Source organism: Chenopodium album, chromosome 15, assembly GCF_948465745.1.
Source record: "Chenopodium album chromosome 15, dcCheAlbu1.1, whole genome shotgun sequence".
Classification (NCBI taxonomy): Eukaryota; Viridiplantae; Streptophyta; class Magnoliopsida; order Caryophyllales; family Amaranthaceae; genus Chenopodium; species Chenopodium album.
Genome location: NC_137848.1, coordinates 39,466,738 through 39,483,652, shown reverse-complemented (window position 1 = coordinate 39,483,652; position 16,915 = coordinate 39,466,738). Strand labels below are relative to the sequence as shown.

General features: G+C 34.3%; 1 protein-coding gene across 1 annotated transcript; it reads left to right on the top strand.

The window, feature by feature from the left end:
* Positions 1-248: 248 nt before the first annotated feature.
* LOC145581146 (uncharacterized) lies at positions 249-1,835 on the top strand. Its single transcript, XM_081638208.1, has 2 exons — positions 249-428; positions 843-1,835. The coding sequence occupies exons 1-2, from the start codon at positions 249-251 to the stop codon at positions 1,833-1,835; spliced, it is 1,173 nt and encodes a 390-aa protein (XP_081494334.1).
* Positions 1,836-16,915: the final 15,080 nt, after the last annotated feature.

Genomic DNA, 16,915 nt, shown 5'->3' with positions numbered 1-16,915 from the left:
CTTGGATCTACAAAATCCTAACATAAACTACACACACTTATCAAAAATCTAAATTAACTAGAGCATATTAATCAATGTTATAAAATCAAGAATTAAAAGCAAAGCATATAAAAAAGATAAAAAAATAAACCAATCAAAGAAAGCAAAGCATAAACAATTTATCCCTTGTCACTAGATTTTGGTGGGCCAAAAGTGGGGACAAAGGTATCCACTGGATCAATAGGCAACGAGTTCAGCTCCCTAAAAGCATGGGGTGTTTAGGGATTCGATCTGCTAGTAGTTATAATGAAGCTTTACTCTTCAAAACTATCCATCGCATGCACACCAACCCCCAACTTCTTGCTGCTAAGATATTTAATGCAAAATCGAATTGTATCTTTTGTCCCCATTCTGATTTGTGCAAACCCCCTCCGGCTTCTTTCTCATGGGTTAGACGCACTATGCACTCTACGGCTATTAAAATGAGGAAGGGTTTTGCCTAGAAAATTGGATCAGGTCATAATGTGTTGGCTTCTAGTTCTAAATGGGTTAACAACAAAATTCCAGTTGTTAACTCGAATCAGAATCTTAGACAGAGTGCGTTATAGAAGGTTAGTGATCTTATAACTCCTTCTTGCTCTTGGAACGTTGGAATTATTCGGGATCGTTTTGAGTGGGATAGCGCATAAGAAATTTTTTCTATGGCCCTTCCAACCGAGGAAGAGGAGGACTTCTTATACTGGCCCTAGCACAGTTCAGGGATCTATACGGTTAAATCAGGGTACACCTACTTAACAAATCCAGAAGGTATGCGAGAATCTCCCCATAGGAAAGAATCTTATGATTTTTTCAAAATTTTATAGCGTCTCGATATTCCCCCTAAATGGCGAATTTTCATGTGGAAACTTGCTGTTAATGGATTCCCTTTCAAGGCTAATCTTCGATCAAGAGGAATTATCCCTGACGCCATATGTGACTACTGTGATCTAAAGGAGGAGGATGGCTTTCATCTCTTTCTTGAATGTTCCATAGCTCGATACGCCTGGGACAACTACCAGATATCGAACTACAAAAAATTAACGGACGCCACTTCGCTAGAGGATTGGATCCGAAGCCATATTCTTCTTTTTTATAGTCAGGATGGAATCCATAGTAATCGCATTCAGGCATTTGTAGCCACTTTGTGGGCTATATGGATTACTCGGAATAAGCGTGTCTTTCAAGGTGACAATGGGTTTTTGGGTTGTTACTTTGGTAATCTGAAGGAGGCCTTCCTCCTTTTGAATGATTACAAAAAGGCGACAACTAGTTTAGAGGAAGTTGCTCAGTTACCAGATTCCTCTTATCAGGCCCCGCCAGGGTTTCTACAGGTCTCGATAGGACAGGTGAATCATATCCTCCGTTTCAATGACTCATTAGCTCCTAGTACAATTCGAATTGATGGTTCGTGGCAAAATTCTAGCAAACGATACGGGGTAGGATGGACAATAGAGAGGTATAACACAGGTGAATTGGAAGCTGGAGGAAACTCTGGAGTTGCAGCCTCAGCTCTACAATCAGAGCTCTTGGCTTGTTCACATGCTTTGCGCTGGGCCAAAGATAATGGCTACCGATCTATGAAGGTTTTAACTGATTGTGCCACTCTTGTTACGACGCTTAAAAGCAAGCGACCCTTGGATATTCACATTTACTGGACTTGGAAGGATATTATTACGATCGGAAGCACCTTTCAGCATTGCATCATCCTCAAAATTGATAGAGCACATGTCAACCTCTCCCATCGTATCGCTAATCAGTGTCGAACTACTTTAAATTTCTTTTCTAATACTGCAGGTTTTGATGTTTTTTTAGTCTAGCCTTTTTCTTTACGTTCGTTCTTTCTGCTATTGTCAAAAAAAAAAAAAAAAAGAAATCTAATCTTGAAATTATGAAAGCTTGAATATCAACAAAGTATGTGGATAAGCAATGCTTAAAAGAACTAGGGAAATTCTCTCTGATAATCACGAACTTTTATTTTTTTTCTCATTGGTAAACTTTGAAACTTTTGTTTATCAATGGTAATCACGAAATAATAATACTAAGCCAATGGTAAGTTAAGTTAAACAATTTGTTAATTACTTAACCATGGTTAAGCTATTTGACTACTAAAAGACACAACTACCCCTAGTTTGAATCAATCCCAACCAATTCTTTCTTCTTCCTTTCTCTTTACACTTCCTTTCTTTTTCCTCCTCCATTACTACACCTCCCTTTCTAGCATCCCTAGCCCCTGCCGACGCCCTGCCTAGCACCGCCGCCGCTACCCACTTCACTTCCCCGCATCCCCCGCCCCAGCCCACATCTTTTCCCCGCATCCCCCGCCCCTGCCTCACTTCTTTCCCCTCATTCCCTATCATTCTCCGTCAAAATACAGAATAAAAACCCTACCACTTCCCTCAAAACAACTTAAATCTATACCCTTCTCCCTTCGAAACACAATGTAACCTCACTCATACTTAAATTCGAGGGTGTTTGAAGAAGTTATTCATATCAAATTGACCTCCTCTGCCACCGTCCACGTGTTTTTGTTGTTGATTTGGTTTATGTAGTTTCGGTGGTGATGAGAGGATAGGGAGGGTGGGTCGCCGGATGGGGTTACGTTGATGGATTGGGTTAGGTCGGGTTTTGCGGGCAGATTTGGGGGCAATGTTGTTGAATATTTTAGGGTTCAATTAGATTGAAAATCTCATAATATGCTTAGTTTTGAGTTTATATGAGATTATTGTATTCAAACAATTATAAACATCAACGAATTACTGAATTGTATATTGAAACATGGGAGGATTGGTCATTGGTGCTCTGATTTGTCATTAGTTTAGGTGTTTGATTGGCATTGCGCCATTGCATAGTACTAGTGTTTTATTGGTGATGATTGCTAGCTTTCCTGTTTGCATTGGCTTAAGTAGTTTCGGTGCTTGTTTTGGGATTGAGGTGTCGGTGGTGGGGGTCTCAGGCGGGTAGGGGTTTGAGACTCCATCATCTGGACCGAGTTGAGCGTTGATAAGGGGAGGCGGGTTGGCTAGTGCCTGGGTAGGTGGGGCTGTGGGGAGGGGTTTGAATTTTTTTTTTGTTTTATTTTAAAAAAAATAATTTAAAGGGTATTAATGCAAATCCATTGTTATTTAACCAAGATTAACTCTGGTTATTTGTTTATTGATATTTCATTATCATTAATGTTACCATTGGCTTATAGTATTATTTCGTGATTACCATTGATAAACAAAAGTTTCAGAGTTTACCTTTGAGAAAAAATAAAAGTTCGTGATTACCAATGAGAATTTTCCAAAGAACTAAAAACTCTCTAAAAAGAATATATATATATATATATATATATATATATATATATATATATATATATATATATATATATATATATATATATATATATATATATATATATAAAATTACACTCTAAAAACGTGCTTTGAACTTGGCCTAAAATCACACGCACCCGATCGGGCTTGCTATATGCACAAGAACATGGTCTGGCCAACCACCATATATAAGGCCTAAATCTTCTACAAGCGCTATCAAGCACAAAAAATAACAAATTACATTCCAGCAGTATCCCGTTACTTTTTTTTTTTTATGATGAATTTCCTTTCTTCAGTATCTTCGACTTCTTTTTAACCGCCATTACTCTTCTTCATTTTCAATTTTCCTGCCACTTCCATTTAACTCTCTCTTTAGTTTTCTCTACAATTCTCTCTAATTTCTGTCTTCCATTACAATTTTCTTTAATTATCTCTCATCTAAATTCGCTAATTTTTTAGCCCCATTGTTAAAAATGACTAAATACAATATCATAAATCGAAAGGGGAAAAAAAGGATTGTCTACTTGTAAAATTGTACTGTTGGTGATTTTCATGTAATTTTAAAACCCTAATTTTTTTTTGTCATTTTAAAGTTTTATAACGCTTTTCACTTTTTTTGTTCTATATTATATTGTACCTTCATTATATGTATTGTGATTGTAATTCGTAATGTTTTGCTTGTTATTTAATGATTTTTAAGTTGAATTTTGTTGTGTCTTTCTGTTGTTTTCTTTGTAATTTAAAGTTCATTTTTGTTGTATGTTTTATTGTTTTGTGTTTGTGTTCATTTTTGTATTTCTTTTTCCATTAAAGTCTAATGTTAACTTATTGTCATTTGATTTTGTTTTATGTTTGATCGTCCTAGTGTTTGTGTTCATATTTTGATTTTTTGACTTTTTCTTTAATGTTGATTCAATTTCATTCGAATTTGTTGTATGTTTGATTGTATTGGTATCGTGTAAGTATTTATATCTTTTTGAATTTTTGTATAATATTGACCGAATTTCATTTGATTTTGATAATTATCTTGTTCACTTGATGTTTAGATAGTTTTTGATGATTTTGTCAAAAAAAATATATAGTTTTTGATGATGTTTTAATAGTTATTGTGCTCTTTAGGTTAGTGTTTTAGGCATAGTTTTACAGACTATTTGATTTGTAGTGATACTCACTAGTGGAATAAATGTCATTTGCTGTGCACCATTTACTACACACCTATGTATAGAACACTGCATATAATAGTTAGTCAACGTGGGTCAACAATTTAATGAATTAATTGCAGCGTTCTTTGCTAAAAAAACGCTGCAAAAAAGCTAATTTTTTTTATTGAGAATTATTTGCTGCATTCCCAACAAGTGAATCCGAAATTTGATAGGATTCTAATGACTCAATAGCACCCACGTTGCAAATAACTCGCTTTATTGCAACGTTCTCTAGTTCTAAACGTTGCGAAAAAGGTAATTGCAACGTTTCTCTTGTCATTTTGGCTCCTTATAAAGAAGGAAGTGCAATCTAAAGTCATTTTAGCTCCTTATAAAGAAGGGTATATCTTCTATGAGCTCTTAACTTGATGCTAAATGTCATTTTTTGACTATTTACACTAAAATCATTTATTTATTCCTATAGCAGTGACATAGATTTGTCAAAGGTAAAAAATATTGTCTAGGCTTACATATATATTTGATAGGATAAGCTTTTAAGTTTTCATGCATTTTACCAATTAACTAAAGTTTGTTGTTTTCTCTCTTTAGTTTTTGTAGGATTACATTCAAAGAGAAGAACCATACTCTAACGAGGAATTAAATCAAGTTTGAGAACAATGGGCAAAGTATTTTAGGGATAAGTATTTATTGGTTGATGTCACCAAATAATTTTGTGTGATTACTTATGCCTTATTTTTAATATTGAATGTGATTACTTAGGTTGATATTATTTTATGTACATAGGTAGTGTTCTTATTGTGAGAAGGGTGAGAAGCAATTACAATCCTTAGATTTGTCAAATCCAATGGTTGATATTTAACTCACTTCGTTAATGGCATAACTTGTAATTTTCACCGACTTTACTTGAGAAATAAAGATGTTATTCATTGATCACTCCAACCAGTCCAACGAAGGAAAAAGCCACTACTCGAATCCCCTTACTTCTTCTCTCTCCTCTGACCAACAACGACGCCGGAAGTAACCACTTCGCAACCACCGTCTCTGCTACCTCACGACTGTTTTCTGCCTTTGTTCAATTTTAGGCCTCCACAACCACTACTTCTTTCTCTTAATTTTTTTTTATTTTTTATTTTTTTTTATTATGTGGGTTCAGTTCTTTTGCAAATTAAATTAATAAAGAATGACTTGCAAAAATTCATTCTAGCTTATACTACGTTTTTATTATTTTGAGGAATATGAAGAGTTTTTTTTTTATCATTTTGAAGTTTGATTTGGATTTTGCAAATTCTCTTATTTTTGCGTTAAAAAACATCCACTCACTTTGATGAGTCAAACAAATTAATGAAAAGAGATTTGATGTACTTGTCTTATATATAATACTAATGTACCTACAATAATATACTACTACTGCATTAATAGTGTATTAAAAATGCATTTGTAGTATTCTGCTAATGTATCTATAGTACTCTGTTAATGTATCTATAATGCTACTATAAGAATATAGATTTGATCGCCTGTACTACTTTCTTTTCATAGTCAATTGCATGTTGAGTGCAAGGAAATGTGAATTTAGGTTGATACTCCTTCCATTTTTAAATACTTGCTTCATTTCTATATGCGCGGAGTTTTAGGAGAAATTGGATAAAGAAATAAAATATGGAGGTAGTGGGGTATGTAGGTGGAAGAAAAAAAAGTGGTTAAAAGCAAATTAAAAGTAGTGATGAGAATTGGAGGAGAGAAAATATAAAATTAATAAAATATGATTTATGTTGGGTCCACTAGTTGATAGAAATGAATTAAATATTGTAAAAGCTTTCCAAATAAGAAAATGGAGCGACTATTTAAAAACGATCGGAAAAGAAAAGTGGAGCAATTATTTAAAAACAGAGGGAGTATATAAAGAAAATCATGTCTCTAATTGTACATTTTTCTCTTAATTTTGTCGATGTAAATGCAATATATACTTAATGTATCTGCAATATATACTTACCGTATCTATAGCAATTTCTGAATAATATAAACTTTGGGGGGCATCCACTTTAAACAAGATAATTTACCTACAATCTAGAGAACTGGTTAAAATTTTTGTTTTTTTGTTTTTTGTTTTTTTTTTTTTTAATTATAAAATCGTTTAATACTTTAATTAACTCATAAGCAAAATATTAAGTATGATTACTTGTTAAAAAAACTTAAGTATGGTTAATTTCTTAAATAGCTCTTAATTAAATTATTAACAAACTCCTAACTAAATAATTAATTAATTTTTCCTAAAAAAATTAGTAATTATTTTTTACCACCCCTGTTTAGGGTAAAAATACCCCAAATATGTGGTTCAATCCCATAGAGACATGTGGCCCAAATTAAAAGGCGACACGTGTCCCTATAGGAAGATGACACGTGTAAACCTTAAAAAAGATCACGTGAAAAAGATAGTAAAGAACCTCCATACATTAGGAGGCCTAAACCCCGAGAAAGTCGAAAAAGGCGCCCCTAGGACCCGTGCCCTCTCTTGATTGCGCCGCCAATCAGAGCATAGAAAATTAGGGTAATAACCATAAGGGGCACAATTCCCTACCCCTATAAATACCCCAATCATTTATGATGGGAGGGGTGGATTGTGACATAACATTAGAAAGAGCACTAAATGCTCCAACTTCTCTTTACTTTCTCTCTCTAGTCTTTCCTTTTTCCAGTTACTAACTTGACCCTCGTAAGAGAATATTCCGGTTAACGGAATATTCGTTATTTTGCAGGTGTCCAAGCCCATCCGTCTGAAGAGTGTGACCAGTATCCTAAGGGAATCTAAAAAATACCCGAAACAACCATTCCCCTGCCTCCTTCACCAAATGACCACCACTCCCCCCGGAGCAGCCCGCCCTCCCCTAACCCACTCCCCGGCAGTGCCCAACCCCCCTCCATCGCCAGTTTGCCCTTTCCCCCTGTTGTTGGCTTGTTGCATGCACCTCCCTTCCCCCCGAAACACTAAGCCAAAACCACCGTCCCTCTCCACGAAATCCCCATAAAACTCCCTCCCCCACCATCGAAACCCCCAACTGCCCTTCCCCCAACCCTCAAAAACCCTAGCCGCTAGGATTTAGGGGTAGGGGAGGAGCAATTTGGAATTTAGGGGTTAGGGATGGAAGTTTTAAGTGGTTTTCGTGAGGGTTGTGGGAGTCAGGGTAGGTAATGGGAGTGGCTGGGATGTCGAGGTCGGGGTTTCCGGTGTTGGGGAAGTAGCCGGGGGCTGGCCGGAGGTCGTCGGACGACCGAGTGCCGAGAAAGGGATGCTAGAAGACTAGCAGTGAAAGTTTTATTTCTTTTAAAAATTAAAATATTGACGGTTTTTTCACCATACACCCCTGAGTTTTTTGTTTATTCACTAAATACCCCTAAACTTTTCTAAATTTATCATATACCCCCGAGTTTTCACAAAAATACACCATATACCCTTGATGACTAATGATTGTTAACATGGTTAGTCAATAGGGTTAATTCTGACTTATAACTACCTTAAATACATTCTCCTACCTCCAAAACCACCCATATTCCCTTTTCACACCCATAAAACCACCCCAAATTTCCTTTTCTCATCCTTAAAACCAATCATACGGATATAGTTATGGAGATTTGGAGTGGTTTTGGGAGTTGGAAAAAGGAGAGGAGTGGTTTCAGGGATGAGGGGAAAGATTTAAAGTGGTTTCGATGCATAATTAACCAAATTCCACTCATCTTGTTGTCATTAGGGATATATGGTGAAGTTTTGTATCATCTCAAGGGTATATGGTGAATTTGAAAATTTTCAAGGGTATATGGTGAATAAATAAAAAACTTAGGGGTTTACGGTGAAAAACCCGAAATATTAAATAAATTTTTAAAAATTAAATAAAATTGTTTAACCAATCAAACAATGACACGTGTCCTATAAACCTATTAATCAAGTCAGCAACCGATCATAACTTATTTAAAGCAGATGACCACCAAATTAAAATTTGTATTATTTAGAAATAACCAAAAGATTGACTTGTTTTTTGCAGACTGCTCAAAGTTTGTATTATTTTTGACAATTATATATATATATATATATATATATATATATATATATATATATATATATATATATATATATATATATATATATATATATATATATATAAGGTAGAGTGTGCTACACATAATAATCAAAGTTCAAGCAAAAAAAACTACTATTTGTTGCGCGTCTTGATATAGTATGCTGCAAATAATAATCAACGTTCAAGCAAAAAAAAAATAAGACTATTTAATTTGCAGTGCACGTAGTTTATGCAAATAATGTATTTTAATTGCATCGCTCACATGTATAACGTACGAAAAACTCTACGAAAGGGGGTTTGAGAACGCTACAAATGATGTTTTTTCCATTAAATTAATAACTTAGTAATAATATGGTTTTTGTTTGATATATAATGTTTTAGGGTTAATAAGTAATTTATAAGTGTTACTTATTTGTTTTTTTTAAGAATTATGTAGATTATTTGTATTTTGTAAGACATATTTGTTATTTTTAAGATGTTACTTGTTGTTCTATTGTTGTTCATAAAATTTTACGTAATTTGTTAACATATAAATAATTTCATATAATTATTTTCATGTAACCTAAAAACTTCAATCTTATTAGCTAATTTTAATTTATTATTTACATTCAATTCACAAATTATAGCTAATTTAATTTTTACTTTCCACATTACATTTTTAAAGTATAAAATCGAAATATTTCTTTTTATGAATAGCATGGGTACACTCATTCCATAATCGCAGCCCATCTGTATGTGCTTTATACAATAATTTATGTTGTTCTACCTTGATTTATACTCATTGAATTTTTTTTAGCCATTTTTTTTCCATTGTATATGATTAAATAGACAATACTTTTGCTTCAAAGAAACCCATAGCTAGTTATTGCATACAAAATTCTTAATTGATAGTCAACTTGTTTACAAAGAGCTGCAAACGCACATTTGTTTTGTGGATGTTTGATTGGTGGTTGAAGTATCCTCACATCTTTCACAAATTCTCATTGGTATTTATGATTAGACAAAATATCAAAATGCCTTTGAGTTGATTTTTATGTATGTTGTAAATGTTGATGCGTATAAACATTAATATATAGTTACGTAAAATCCGTAGTTAACATAATAGCACAACAACCGAAGAAATAACTTGGAAAAAAAACATAAGTAAAACAAACCTGGTAAAAGTTTTCATCTGCTATGATTTTATAAAATATATCAATTTTCAGATTCCCCACAGCAACGTGAAACAAACTACATGATTTGATACTATGCTGAAAAATCAAAATCGTTTTCTTAATAGTTATATGTTTGCTTGTATATAAATAAAATGATATTTTGCAAATAAAATAATGTCACCTTGAGATACAATATCTTACATGACTTAGGATCATTAAAATCCACGTAAGCATCATAAACATTTAAAAAAAAAACCATAACAGAGTATAAGATAAGGAAAAAAAATAATTAATTTCATATATACTTCTAAAATGAGAAAATACAATTAAGTTTATTTCCTTGATAAACACAATATGTTTATCAAAAGGCAAAACTGTAAATAAATCGACAACTTTTTATTAAAAATGAACCCACAATAGATGATGTTCTTACAAACATTTATCAATATGTTAAATTTGTCATTATGAAAATTTAAATTGTGACGAACCTAATAACATCTCATATGAAGTATAAATATACAAATCATTAAATCTAGTAAAAGTGAAAAGTATGAATAATGTAAAAGTCAAAGTGTGGCAAGTTAATTGAAAAAAAAAACGAAAGAAGTATGTATATTCTAATAAGAAAATTATGTGAGTATGTATGTAGATTGATCATGGAAAGAGATAAAAAATTTAAATACTCCATATATAATAGAAATTGGGGAAAGTGAGTAGAGAAAAATAATACGGAGTAAAATATGAAGAGAAGTTAACATTATGAAGATGTGATAAATCATATTTATATAGGGTTTTTATACAGGTTTATAGTACTTTAATAGCTCTTTTTTGGTTTTTTAGTTGCTGTTTAGAGCCATATTTACATAAGTTGTCCATTTTATGCTCCATTATACTTCGTTTGTGTTTTCTTCATGTTATAGATGATTTCGTAATCATTTGGATGCTTTTAAAACGTTTAGAGTTTATTCAAAAGATATTTAGGCGAAAAGTCGATAAATTGGGTGTGTTGATAGAAGAGCTTTCGTTTGTGGATGTTGATTTTAAGAATATAATGCATAAGGAATGAATATAAAATTCCTAAGGGTCCTATGCACCTTTTGGAAATAAATTTGAGTTAACAATGAAATGAAATGATGATCTCTGTAAAGAGTCCAAACAGATCTTTATTCACTCTTTGTATCATAACTTGAGAGGGAAATAAATATGATTTATCTTCCATAATTAAAATAAGATTTGATTCTATCTTATACCTAAAATAGAATATATGATATTTTATGGTTGGTCATGAATAATATATGATATTATCTAATTGCGGTAATTTAATTAAAATATGAGATATTTAGGTGCCATGTTTCCTTAATTATGAACATTCGGTGTTGTAGTTTAGAAAAGCATGATGAGTGATTTATTATATGGCACTTTATAATATATGATGTTATTTATTGCTATATATAGACTAGTATGGCCCATAGATTCTAAATACAATATGCGCATCGTTTCGTATTTTTATAATCTAAATACGGTCTGCGTACCATTAAGTATTTTTGTAAATTATTTTATTTTATTTAAGTAGTAGATAGAATAGAATAGTATTATAGGTTGCAGTTGATCTAAGAAGCCAATGGAGTGAAGGCCTAAAGGAGCTAGATTGATGAGATCCATGAAGGTTCAAGTGGGAGTTTTATTTTATTAGTTTTTAGGATTAAGGGGCCATACTATGTCATTTTATTTATGCATTAGTAGATTATGCATGTTAGATTTTATTTATGTTGATTGATAATGCGCTAGAGTTCACTAAATAATCACAACATAATAAATCTAGGTCCGGGTAATATTGAGGTTGCTTTTCCAATTAGATACCCAACAATCCTTTGATCGTGAGTGATGGGTCGGCCTCAGCAGAGTGTCACTTGTTATCTTGGGTAATTTGGGGTAGATCACGTTCTACATATTTAATTGGTTATACTCAACAAGGTTACCTAAAGAGTTTAGAACCTTGAAGCAAAGGGTAATAAATAAACATGTGATGGTTAATTATTCAACCACGAGTTACAAGTGTTGTAATTAGTAAAGAGTTTACTCACCTTGAAATGTAATGCTTGATGTTAGGGCCTTAGTCCGGTAAACTATTACACAAATAAAGGGTCTTGGAATCATTTAATTCAATTGGGATAAATTAATATTGAATAAAATGTTTTAAAGTTACCAATTTAATACGCTTATGGTACTTTAATTTTATTAAAAATAATTATTGAACTTTGCCTCGTTTTGATTTTTGTTTGTAGATGAATAGCTTTAACGACAACATTAACTTGCCAACCAAACTGAAAACAAGGCTAAATCTCATAAACTTTAGGGAATGGGAAGAAGAGTTAAGAAATGTTCTTAAGAGCCACAAGCTTGAGACTCGACTCTATATTCCCATTTATAGCAGATTCCCAGTAGGTTTCACTCCTGATAGGCACCCGAAAGATGTTTCGGATGTAGAGAAAATCAGGAATCTCATATTGGCATCTATTCCAACTTGTTGGAAAAGAAGGTTCAAGGACTATGAGGTGACCAAACTGCATAACTGTCTACGTGCCATCTGTCGAGGTGGCATTGGTGCATTAGGAAGTGGAGGCATCAACGGTCAGAATGTTAGAGAGGTCGTTAATTCAATCCCTCAAATATACTACTCTTGGACTGACAGTGTAAGGTTTGAGACTTATAATATTCATTGTAAGATAATAGCTATGAAACTCATTCTTGGTCAGTCAGTTAAGAACCATGTGAAGGAACTGATTGATTTAATCAATCGGATGGATATCTTAGGGAGACCGTTTGATGATGAATTTGCACATGACACTATTCTGTTTTCAGTCCATGATGGATTTGATCTCGTCAAGCTAATTCATGATAATGAAGGCTCGATAGTGACACTAGTCAATCTTTTGATCAACCACATAGAGTAGTACTTGAAGAAGGAGGGAAGCCAATGCTTCTATTTCGGTAGGTGGTCTTGCCACATACCAGGTTGTCCCCACGACACACCAGTGAAAACGGAAGGTAAGGATTTGCCTAATGTTTTTTTTTGTAGAAATTAACCTTACTTCCTCTTCCACATGGGTATTCGATACCGGTTGTGGTGCTCACATTGTTAATCAAATGCAGGGCTTAAGAGTGAGTAGAAGGCTAGCTAAAGGGGAGATGATGCTTCGAGTAGGAAATGGAGCAATTGTTGCTACACTTGCTATTGGAAGCTATGAACTCAAGCTCCCATCTGGACTCGTTTTGGTGCTTAATAACTGTTATTATGTTCCTACGATTACTAAAAACGTTATTTCAGTTCCTGTTTTAGATACTGAAGGTTTTTCATTTGAAATTTAAGACAAATGTTGTTTTATTTAAAGGGAAAATATGTTATATGCTAGTGCTAAATTGGTTAATGGTTTATATGTATTAGATTATACGACCCATGTCTACAACATAGATCATAAAAAGCAAATAACAGATGGTTCAAACCCAACTTACCTATGGCATTGTAGACTAGGTCATATTAACCAAACGCGCATCTAGGATTTACATAAGGATGGACTCTTTTCTTCATTTGATTACGAATCATTTGAAAACTATGAGTCATGCTTGCTAGAAATGACCAAGTCACCCTTTTCGGGAATAGGTGAGAGAGCTAGTGATCTTTGGGACTCATACATATAGATGTGTGTGGACCAATGAGTTCAAAAGCTAAGAGTGGATTTAGTTACTTCATTACTTTCACTGATGATTTAAGTAGATTTGGTTACATTTACTTAATGAAGTAGAAGTCGGAAGCCTTTGAAAAGTTCAAGGAATTCCATAATGAAGTACAAAATCAACTTGGGAAAATAATTAAAGCACTGCGATCTAATCATGGTGGTGAATATTTAACCCAAGAATTTGATGAACATCTGATTAATTGTGAAACACTATCATAGTTAACCCCTCCAGGAACACCACAATTAAATGGTGTATCAGAAAGGAGGAATAGAACCTTGTTAGACATGGTTCGATCCATGATGAACTTTACTGATCTTCAAATATCGTTCTGGGGATATGCATTGGAAACAGCTGCAAAAGTACTAAACAGAAGCCCGTCCAAAGCGCTAGAAAAGACTCCATATGAAATGTGGAATGGAAGAGCTCCAAAGTTGTCTTTTCTTAAGATTTGGGGATGTGAAGCCTATGTAAAATGTTTACAAGACGATAAACTAGGCCCTAAATCAGACAAATGTTTCTTCGCGGGTTATCCCTAGGAAACAAGAGAGTATTACTTCTACAATCGCGAAGATAACAAAGTGTTTGTTGCTCGCGATGGTGTCTTTCTAGAAAAGGAATTTCTCTCTAGAAAGCCAAGTAGGAGTAAAGTGGTTTTCGAAGAAATTCGAGACGAGCAACAAATGGATGTGGATAACACCATATTAGAGGCGAGGGCGCATGAGTCGGTTAATTCGACAAATCATGTGTTGGAGCAAGCTAATTCGACTAGCGAGACTCTTATCGTCCCACTTGAATCTAATTCTTGCGAAAATCTTCAAAGAGTTGGAGAGAATATTTCTATTGTTGCTCCTACCCTACATAGATCTGCCAAAATAAAAAACAAACAGTTTGTTGAGGTTTTGTTAACTGAGGATTCTGAAATCTTCTTATTGGAGAATGAAGAACCTTCAACCTACAAGCAAGCTTTGGCGAGCCCCAACTCAAATAAGTGGCTTGAGGCCATGAAATCCGAAATGGAATCGATGTTTGAAAATGCTGTGTGGACCCTGGTAGACTTGCTTGATGGGGTAAAACCTATTGGTTGCAAGTGGGTCTACAAGATTAAAACAGACAAGAATGGAAATGCCTACATCCATAAAGCAAAACTGGTTGCAAAAGGGTACAGACAGATTCATGGTATTGACTATGATGAAACCTTTTCCCCCAGTAGCTATGCTTAAATCCATTCGGATTCTTCTAGCGATTGTTGCATTTTTCAATTATGAAATTTGGCAGATGGATGTCAAAACCACCTTCTTGAATGGGTTCTTGATGGAGGAAGTATATATGACACAACCTGAGGGTTTTGAAGATCCAGAAAATCCTAGAAAAGTGTGCAAGCTTCAGAAATCCATTTATGCATTGAAGCTAGCATCAAGGAGTTAGAATCTTCTTTTTGATAAGGCAATCAAACAGTTTGATTTTCTCAAAAGCGAAGAAGAACCTTGTGTATACAAGAAGTCCAGTGGGAGCAGCGTGGTTTTCTTAGTCTTGTATGTAGATGACATACTACTCATGGGAAATGACATACCAATGCTTGAGTCAGACAAGGAATGGTTGAAGAGTTGTTTTTCCATGAAAGACTTGGGTGACGTCGAGTACATTTTGGGAATCAAGATCCATCGAGACAAAACTCGAAGGATGATTGGACTAAGTCAAGAGACTTATATTGATAAGGTTCTTGATAGGTTTGAGATGAAAGACTCTAAGAGAGGATTTCTCCTCATGTCCCATGGCATTACGCTCAGTAAATCTCAGTGCCCTCAAACGCCAGATGAGATGAGACGTATGACTAGTACCTTATGCTTCTGCAGTAGGGTCTATTATGTATGCCATGATGTGTACAAGGCCGAATGTTTCATATGCTCTTAGCATTTGTAGCAGATTTCAGGCAAATCCAGGTGAAGCACACTGGACAGCTGCAAAGAACATCCTTAAGTACTTGAGAAGGACTAAAGGAATGTTTCTAGTATATGGCGGCGAATATGAGTTGGTTGTCAAGGGCTACACCGATGCGAGTTTCCAAACAGACAGAGATGACTTCAAATCCCAGTCAGGGTACATTTTCTGTCTGAATGGAGGAGCCCTGAGCTGGAAGAGTTCGAAGAAAAGCATTGTCGCAGACTCTACGACAAAATCAGAGTGTTTGGCTGCCGTTGAAGCAGCTAAGGAGGAAGTTTGGATTAACAAATTCCTCACAGAGTTGGACATTGTACTAAGTGCTCAGAAAGGAATTGAGCTGTATTGTGATAACAATGGCACCATTGCTCAATCAAAGGAGCCAAGGTCACACTTCAAATCCAAACATGCTGAGAGGAAATATCACCTCATTCGAGAGATCATTGGCAGAGGAGATGTCAAGATGTGCAAAGTTTATACGGATGAGAACATCGTTGATCCACTTACTAAACCCCTTCCATTGCCTAAGCATGAGACTCATGCTAGTGTAACTGGATTGAGGCTGATAATGTAATTTAAGTTGTATTTGTTTAAAGAAAACTTATTACATAAGAAATACATTCATTTGTAGAATTATTTTTAATCATAAATTTATTATTTCTCTTATTTAATTATGGTTTCAATATTAAATAAAATGTCCAAAATAATTATGGATTGATGGGCTCATCAGGTTGATGACCTGGTGAATGAAACCTCACAGGTGAACAAAATCCATATATTATTTAAGTTCCTAGTTAGAAATCATTAAAGTGGACAAAAATGATTTTAATACAAGGACTACCATGTAAGGTTGATTGGATAGCGCATTTTCATGGGTTATAGGGGCATACTGATGATGCTCGAACATGGATATGCATGAATAATGCATGATCGAACTATAGACCTACTTTGAAGTTCAAGTATAAAGCTTCTGAATACATTAGTGGATTCCTTTGACATGAGTGGAACATGGATTCCATTCAATGATTGATTTAACTGTGGTACATTCAAACGTCTACTCGTAACTGGAGATTATAAAGGGTGTTTCCTGGTTACTTCAAAAGTTGAGTGGGAGCTTTGGTTTCACAAGATTGGATTGAGTATACCTATTTAAATAGGAATGTGTCTTGGCCCCTTGAAGAGGGAGAATTTAGAAAATGCATGGCCATGCTCAAATGGATTACACGGTAATCATTTGTCTTGTAATTCTAACTCAGATTTCAAGAAAAGATTTGTAAATTAATATGATCTCGACATGAGATGCAATCATATTATCAAATCGACGCACATTGACTTAAGGAATTTGAATATTGAGCACTTGTCTGAGACAAGTGGGAGATTGAAGGAATTATGCCTTCGATAAGTGCAATTACTAGATATATTAAGGATCACTATTATGGAGATAATAAGTTCATTCTTTTGGGTCGTCATTGTCTGTTGCTAGATATGATAAATGGATCCTATAAGGTCACACAACAAGG

Coding starts and splice junctions, on each gene's coding strand:
- LOC145581146 (XM_081638208.1), top strand. CDS start 249: ATGGGGTGTTTAGGGATTCGATCTGCTAGTAGTTATAATGAAGCTTTA. Junction 429..842: donor CTCCGGCTTCTTTCTCATGG/GTTAGACGCACT, acceptor AAAATTTTATAG/CGTCTCGATATTCCCCCTAA.